We start from the raw sequence: 9,313 nt of genomic DNA, 5'->3' as shown, positions 1-9,313 counted from the left end.
AGTCCCATCTATGCCCACTTGTGCTGGCACGAAAAGTGCACTTAGAATTTGCGCTGTCATCAAAATTGGATAATACGTTTATGGCATGTTTTTTTGCGGGTAGCTCTGCGCTTTGTGCACTCATGGAAATAAAGACCGTATAGTGAAAAACAAGTTATATTGTGGTCTATTCTCATCTAAAACCAAATAGATCGCTTCAGAAGACATGGATTAAACCACTCAAATTTTCTGGATTACTTTTATGCTGCCTTCATGTGCTTTTATATTTTTTATTTTTATTTTTTTTACTTAGTTTCATTTGTGTTCTGCAGAAGAAAGAAAGTCATACACATCTGACATTGCATGAAGGTGAGTAAATGATGAGAGAATTTTCATTTTTGGGTGAACTATTTCTTTAAGTGTCATGTTGGACTCTAGCATACACACAGATTTATATTGTGCCATTGACATTATTATGTTTTTAAATGTAGTATAACTGTAACTTTAAAATCAGACAGCTGATAAAGAGAGGGGTCCTAGCATTCTGAAACTGGGTCGTTGTCACAATGGCTATATGTCAGTAACTATTAGGTTGAAATGGTTATAAGATTTAGTTTTTGTAGTGTACACTTCCAGATATGTCCTGATACAGAAACTATAATATAAATTCAAAAGATCTTGCACCTTAGTCAAAACCATATGATGTGGTTGCAAATGCTTAAATCTTGATATAGTCCAAAAAAAAAAAAAAATAAAAAAAATAAAAAAAATAAAATGCATCACACTCTTAAAAAATGTAACTCAATCTTAGTCCTCCACAAAAAAAGGTATTGTAGGTCGAGATGTCCAACATTATCTTCTGTTATTTTTCCATAAATGCAGATATGTGCAAGTAAAAAGATAAAGTGAAAGTTAGTAAAAGTAAAAAAAAAATAATAAATAAAAAAAGATTATGTTGGACATCTCGGCCTACAATCGCTTTTTTTTTTTGTGGAGGACTAAGATTGAGTTACATTTTTTACTATATAGAAACTGACTTTAAAAAATAAACCTAACCTGAGAAATTACTCACTGGAGTTCAAAGTAAAACTAGCCCTGATCTCCTCTATACTGGAATATTTATTGATTTAGGTTTAGATGGCAAAATGCAATTTATTAACACTAAAAGCTATTTCATGTGATATAATATTAAAAATTTTACAGAAATGTAAATAAATTAATAATAATAATAATAATAATAATAAAAATAAGAAGAAGAAGAAGAAGAAGAAGAAGAAGAAGAAGAAGAAGAAGAAAGGAGTACATACAACTGCGTCTCGTTTGGAAGAATGCGTCCTCCGGAGATCGCATTTGTCGGCCGCATACGTCATCGAGGCTGTCTCTCATTCTCTTTTTATTATTTTATTTTTTTATCTATTGTCAATGCCTTTTATGTATATGCACTTACTTTTATACAATTGTTAACCTTTTTTGCATTCCCAATAAAAAAAAAAATAAAAAAATAAAAAAATAAAAAAACGAAACAAGACAGCCTCGATGACGTATGCGGCCGACAAATGCGACCTCCGGAGGACGCATTCTTCCAAACGAGACGCAGCCTGCTTTCCACAAGATGGCACTGCTGCTTCACTCCAACTGCCTCGTCATTCATGACTTTTCACTCTCCCTATGTACAGTATCTTCCTCTCATTCCCTTCAGTGCCTCCTCTGCACGATGCTCAGATCCTTGAAACCCACCGACTCACCCCCAGATTCCCAGCCCTGTTGTTTAAAACCTCATCAATAAACCTTCAGCCCACGCGTGAAGACGCACGCAAGCAGTGTGCGCTTCATCACATTCTCTCACAGAGCAACCGTGCCTTCAGCTCACTGCGACTGAGCACTGAACTACGACTGAAATGTATTTCTATATGAGCTAAGCGGATCGACTTTCTCCCTGTTTATCATTATTTTGTATTGGCATTTTGTTTCATCTTTATTTTATAATCCCTAAAGCACTATGCGTTAATTGCTTTTTTATGTTTGCGCGTAACTTCTAATCTAAAATTGTTGTGGCTAGATGCGCAATGGACTTACAAACGTTTAATGAAACGGCTGGGATTTGGGCATGTCTACAGCTTCAGAACGTGACCGCAAACGGGAGTCTGGAGGTTCCTAACGGCACCTGCGGAGAGGCGATTCTGCTGCCAAAGACGGAACCTCTGCGACCCAAAGGTGAGGTGCTCGCAACAACAAAACAAGATGCTTAAACATTGTTTGAATGTGAAAACACTAGACCAATATGTTGGTGAGGGAAAGGACAAGTTGCCACTGTAAATTCACTTCTGTTACCACCGCAGGTGTTGATGTGTCATGTGGACGGTAATTGAAAGGTTGGTGTTTTTGACAATTTTGTAGCGCGAGATGGACAGCAAGAGGAGAAAACGAAGCGCATTTACGAGGAAACCTGACATAGGCGAGCCATTTAACTAATTTTAATTTAATTTCACAGGTCTAAATGAAGCCTGAGGTTTCTCCCCAGGAAACACAGAGTTTGCCGCTATTAGAATCACAGTCAAAAGCGCGTAAATAATTCAGACTGCGCGAGAGCTCGATGCATTTGTTGAAATGATGTGCATCTTCAGGGCATTATGTCGAAAGTGTTTTTTTTTTTTTTTTTTTTTTTTTTTTTGACGCTCAGAGATTGTTCTTCTTGCGCAAACGTTCTGTAGCGATCATATTTATTTAAAAACATACATTGTACATGAACAGTATTTAAATACATAACATAAAATATTAAAGAACGCCATACTACAAAAGTGTAAAAGCGAGGAAAATCGATGTTCGCACTACAATTAGCTTTATTTTTGAGCAATCACGTGTTAAATGTTTTAAAGACAAAACACAATTTCATTCCAGTACATTGGGCTGTCTATTAGATTAGGCACAACATTAGGCTACATATCGAGCAATAACCATCTAATTGAATTAGATCAATTAATTTTTACAACCCATTTATAAAAAATTGCACAAAACATTATGGCACAGCATAAAAAAAAAATAAAAAAATAAAAAAAATAAAAAAAAAAGATAAAACTAATGTTAAAAAACAAAACAAAAAAACAAGTACATATGTTAACTTGTAAAATACTTTTGATGGCTAATTCAGCATCAAATATGTATTGGTTTTACTCAAGAAAAAAGGTTGTTTAATTTGACTGAATGAACCTGACTATTGGGTTACACCACACAAATTTGTAATTTTAAAAATAGCTCCTTAAAGGTGAAAACAAGTGATTTCTTCCCTTTCTGTTTGTCTCACTGGGTGGCATGGTGGAAGTGTTCATTATAGCTCTGAGCGCAGACTAAATTTAGAGCATGGCCACTGAAGTGCCTAATCGGAGAATGTTCTACAACACACATATATTTCCCGTCCATTTCCTCCATCAGCATCCTTTTGGGCTCTCTGTTCTTGCATCGATTATGGACCCTGATCATCAAACACTTGTCTTTCATTATCACCATCATACAGTGCTCCATTGACAATGCTCTTCAAATCCACAGATTCTGACTATTTAGCATGGAGTGCACATTCATAACCACACATCCTATTTATGATAACTCTGGGATGATGAAGATGCTTCAGTCACAAATGTTTTGTGCATATGTGTCACTCTATAATGATAATCTGCTTTGTAACTTTGCAGATTTTTACATGCACAAATAGCTATATTACACACTAAAGGAAAGGTAAAATCCCCAAAAGCATAATAGGGCCTCTTTAATATTCCTTGAAAAAATAAGTAGTTTTATAAAGATTAAGCAACTACATTTCACCTGGGTATTTTTTGACCCACATATGGATTTCAGAAGGGTGAATTTACATATGTGTTCTAGGGTTTAAATACTTTCTCCTATCCCAGCTTACAGTAATATGCAGAGACAGCTATAAGTAAGCCATTTATCGGTTGTTTTCCCAGAAAAGTGTTAACACTGTGGCTCTGTGGTGCTTTCTAAACATTGCTCTGTTTATTTCAGCATCCACATAGAAACATTAACTTAACCAATGTTTGGGGTGGGACTGTGTGTTTCACCAACCAATGGCAGATGGCGGGGGGAGTGTTCGAGAAACCTGTTTTAAAACAATCATGATTTGCGTTTGGTGTTTGCTAAAGGCACATAAATTGCACACTTCATATATAATACAAAGACTTTAAAAAGGACAGGACATGGGGGCCTGGGTAGCTCAGCAATTAAAGACACTGACTACCACACCTGGAGTCGCAAGTTCAAATCCAGGGCATGCTGAGTGACTCCAGTCAGGCTTCCTAAGCAACCAATTGGCCCAGTTGCTAGGGTGGGTAGAGTCTCCCCTTGGTCACTATAATGTGTGGTTCTTGTTCTCAGTGGGGGGCTTGGTGAGTTGTGCATGGATGCCACAGAGAATAGCGTGAGCCTCCACACGCACTAGGTCTCCGCGGTAATGTACTCAACAAGCCATGTGATAAGATGCGAGGATTGATGGTCTCAGACGCGGAGGCAACTGAGATTCTTCCGCCGCCACCCGGATTGAGGTGAGTCACTATGCCACCACGAGGAACTAGAGCGCACTGGGAATTGGGCATGCCAAATTGGGGAGAAAAGAAAAAAACAAAAACAAAAGGACAGGACATTGTAATTTTATTATTATAGTATATTGTGTGCCTGTGAATTATTACAATAATGGTCTTAATTGGCAAATGTGCTGTTTGGTAACCTTCAGCAAAGCTGAAAGTGATCAGAATCCAAATGATGACATTACCTGTGCTTTTGGCTTTCATGCAATATACATAACGCAAGAACATTTCCTACCCAGTAATTTTAGATGGCAATTATTATAACTGATGACAGAACATGTTATGTACACCCTGCAATGGTTAACCTTTTTAAGATTTTTGAGCATTTGTACATGGAAAAAGTAAAAAAAAAAAAATCTCACTTCAATGTCACTTTCAGTGAGGTTTAGTGTAAAACTGATTGAAAAAGCAAAAATGAATATTTCTGTTGTTCCTGATGATTTTTCGTAATAATTTCTATGCTTTCTGAATTTTTATATTTACACTTTATGGCCAAAATTATATGTGGACACCAAACACCATGCCCATATGGATCTGTTGAACATTGATGTTGAGCATTGATGGGGGCTTGCAGTCTGCATTCCAATTAATCCCAAAGATGTTAATTGGGCTTCAGGTCTAGGCTTTGTGCAGGCCAGTCAGGTTCTTCCACAAAAGACTCAGAAAATAATTTCTTTATGGACCTCAATTTGTGCCCAGGGGTATTGCCATGCTGGAACAAAACAGAGCCCTCCCCAGACTGTTGCCACTAAGTTGAAAGAACACAATTCCCTTGAATTGCATTGTATGTCATTGGATTGAGATTGGTCTTCACTGTAATTAAGGGGCCTAGCCAAACCTGTTTATTAGAAAGGTGTCTTCATACTTTGGCAGTGCAGTGTAATTCATTGTGCGCTTCATCAGTAGTTGCCATGGATACAAACTACACCTGAGACTGTTGAATTTTAAACGTGTGGGCTCGTCTACTTTTTATCCACACACACAGCTTTCTCTTACAGACACCTACTTCTGCTCTATACTCACAGATGCAATCTCATCTTCTGACACTTTTATGGTTACCAACACCTGCAAAGCTCCCTGACTCATTGTAGTCTAATTGCGGCTGATGTCATAATGTGGGGGTGAAGTCTGTTGATCTTTGTTGCATTTTGCTCATAAATACAGCTCGATACAACAGTTTACGCTTATTTATGCAACATACTGTAGTTACGGTTGGGTTTGAATGATCCAGAGGGAGAGGAGCGAACTGAGAGGTCTCTAAAAACCACCAATTTGCTGGAACTAGCTGTGTCCGTTAATTGCTCTAAGGACACAGCTTTTTATTGGATACAAAACTGTTTAAAAAAAGTAATAAAATAAATGAAAAATTAAATTAAATTAAATTAATAAAACTGACTTTTGCAGTCCGATTAAATAATGAATCAAAAGAGTAAAAAACAAAACAAACACACAAACAATGTAGTTGTAATTACTTTTGTTTCATTCATCACACAAGTCGATTGCATTTACTTATATACAAACTATATGCATGTATATGTATGTGTGTATATATGTATGTATGTATATGTATGTGTGTATACAGTATATATAAATATATATTTGCAAACTGTCCATACAATATACAATATCTATCCAGACAATATACTGCAGGAATAGTAAGAATTAGGGCTGTCAATCGAAAGAAATAAAATAATCAAATTAATTACATGACATGACGATTAATTAATTGAATTAATCACAATTAATCACTTACATCATTATTTGCTGAGAAAGGTCCCCAAATAAAGATAATCCAAATAAAAAATTGCATAATAATTCAAATATTAATAAAAATAATATGCAGAGCCTTTAATAAATATATAATACGGAGTGAAATTCTATTTGAAATAAATTGCATTATTGTGGCAGATTAATAAAGCGTTGAGTAGACTATACAAACAGTGGCTTAAGAACTCAGTATATTGCTGGTTTTATTCTCATATAATTGAACACGCCTACAGTTGACAGCAATCTATTTTGCATTGAGTTCGTCATTGTGTCCAGTTCTCACAAGATGCGTTCTTGCGTTCCATCTGTGCTATTTTTAATTGTGTCGGCAATGTACATGTGTGTGCCTCAGACAGACGCATTTGGAGCGTCTCACTGGTATTCAGCGTGATAAACGGTGCATTTTTAGGATGCTGTGTTCAGTTAAAAGTAGGGAAAACTTTGAAAATCACATCTCAAGATTCCTGTATTTCTGTTGTGCTTCGTCCATCTTTAGCCCTGTTCCAACGAAATGGTGATGGTTCTTTTCTGTTTTGCTTCCTCAGTGAGAGGGTCTTATTCTTTGGCTGTGCTGCTTGTGAGGTTTGTTGAGGTGTGCTGACACTTATTAACGTGGTTCGTAAAAACAGATGTACCTCAAGCTTGAATTGCTCCTTTGGTAGGAAAATAGACACTTTTATTATGGAATTTACGTACACATCATGGGGCATGATTAATTGCATAATTTTTTTGAATGCGTTAGTTTTTATATGATTAATCACACTAAATTAACACTTTAAATCAACGGCACTAGTAAGAATATTATAGTAGTATGAGAGAACAGCATCCATCCATATCCATGTGCTGAGTTAGTGCCATTCACACAGGACGTGAACTTGTGTCCATCTGTGCTATTTTATAATTGTTAGTCTATAAACATGCGGTAAACTGACATTTTTGACCATTGTGGCAAGGCTTGCTGTTTTTTTAGCATCTCACACCATGAGCTCTGTGTTTTAAGAATGTGTGTCAACTTAAAAGAAGTTCAGCTTCAGACCTCTGCATTCTGTATCATTCCAGTGTGCTCATTCTAGCTGTTTTTGAATGCAAAAACACATCCTGCATCAACAGCCCCTTAGCGACCACAATAACTTGATTTTTTTCTGAAAATTTCCTTTATCCATATTAAAGCATTCTCAGACTGTATTACTGAAAATTTCTCTCATCCATATTAAAGAATTCTCAGACTGTATTATTGTCATCCTGTGTTGTTTATTGTAGCTAGTAACTGCATGCACTCTTAATGCCTGCAGTTCACTCTGCACCCACTAATCTAGTTAAAACTTTCCAGAACCCTCCACTACATTATTCATTAAATACAAATAGCCTTAAGTGGATCTCTGCAACATTCACCAAAATACATGGCTAACAGAAAACAAGCAACTGGCAAATGCTTGTTTGTCAAATGCTTTGTCCTGCTGATTTTAATTAGCGCACAGTTCATTATCTCAATCACAAGCACAAGCATTTGCCCAGTCTATGGACACCAATTACGAAATGCTTTCAAGAAACAGCATGGATTACTTCTCTGCATGTTGAATATTGATTGCAACCTGAAAGGATTGTTAAACTCCGGCTTACTTTGAAAGGCAAATTTTCTTCCAAAATCCATGATTAGACATACATCCATCTCAGAATTCCTCACTTCGTTGATAGTGCTGCTGCTAATCCTAACTCACAGTTTTAACAATGATTCAGAGTGTGGAAAATATATATCTGTGCATATATCTGTGGGGAAACACAATTTACTGTGCACAAATAAAACATATTTATGAGCTAAAATGTGGTCTCAGATGCATGATCCAAGCAACTAACTTTCATGATATCTTGATTTCTCTTGATTATAATTTATTCATGCATTCCTTCTTTGGTTTGAATATGAGTCATTAAGAACTGTATTTTTAATCTCATGAATTGATAATGAGGCCAAAGGCATTGATGAAATAGTAAATGGCTGCATTTTGAAAAAGGGACATTCAACAGCTGAAACAGTAGCTGCATGTGTGGTTCTGAAGGCAATGTGTTAAAATGGAAATGAACTAAGGATAATGAGAAATCCAAGCTATGTTTTGTTTACAGGACACAGATCCAAGGCATTTAATGACACGAACCATAGTTTATCCCATCTTGGAACAAATGTTCAGTTCAGATTTAAACAAAATCCATCAGATTTAACGATCTGTATATCTAAGAGCACTTTTTGGATAACGTTTTGCATGGTAGACATCACTGTGTGCACACCCATGAGAGATCCAACATGACCAACATGGTACATATGAGAATGGATTATTAAAGAGATAATCAATAACCTACAATCACATTTTTAATTCATTCCCTGATGTGCAGCTGAGTTATTGTCAGTTTACATCGCAAGGTGTCTTGGTTATGACGTTTTGAATTACAACACGACTTGTGAATGTTGACAGTACAGGTATGTGTGAATAAGGACGTGTAGAGGTATCATCCTAAAACAAACAGCTGTCACAGATGCCAAGATTGCATGGTGAAATATGTAGAGAGTGACATTCATCCATTGGGAGAACAGCACAGAGTAAAGAGTAATTGGATTCGATATATAACATTTCAATTGACAAGAGAAGGAGGAGGAACAAGTGTTTTGTTCTCTTTAATAAAATTTATTGTCTCTTTCTCCCTAAATCTTTAACACTCCCCCCAACTGAATCGTTTTTGTTTTCACCAGTGTGCACTTCTCATTTCAAATCTTTGTTTCTAATTTGCCTCAGCCTGTCTGTTTGGTCCTTGTGGATGGTTGGTCTAAGCTAGCTTGACAACTAAGTGCCAATTTCCATAGTTGTACCGGCAATCAGCGGCAGCTCTAGGGTCAGTAGATATTCGGGGCTTAGCCCAGACTTCTGTGGATACATATTTGATGAAATTTTGGAATATAATACACTTTTCAATAAAGGTTTAAA

The 9,313-nt window shown here is 36.4% G+C and overlaps 1 protein-coding gene across 1 annotated transcript in view; it reads left to right on the top strand.

The window, feature by feature from the left end:
- The first annotated feature begins 1,872 nt into the window (after positions 1 to 1,872).
- The window catches only part of LOC127448595 (cholecystokinin receptor), a 37,786-nt gene continuing 30,345 nt past the window's right edge, over positions 1,873 to 9,313 (top strand). The window contains exon 1 of the mRNA XM_051711260.1: positions 1,873 to 2,193. Within this exon, the coding sequence (XP_051567220.1) occupies positions 2,046 to 2,193 (148 nt within the window). The 5' untranslated portion in view covers positions 1,873 to 2,045. The remainder of the gene's footprint in view (positions 2,194 to 9,313) is intronic.

This window comes from Myxocyprinus asiaticus, chromosome 11 (assembly GCF_019703515.2).
Source record: "Myxocyprinus asiaticus isolate MX2 ecotype Aquarium Trade chromosome 11, UBuf_Myxa_2, whole genome shotgun sequence".
Classification (NCBI taxonomy): Eukaryota; Metazoa; Chordata; class Actinopteri; order Cypriniformes; family Catostomidae; genus Myxocyprinus; species Myxocyprinus asiaticus.
Note: the sequence above shows the minus strand (reverse complement) of the source record. Positions and strands in the feature narration are given on the sequence as shown.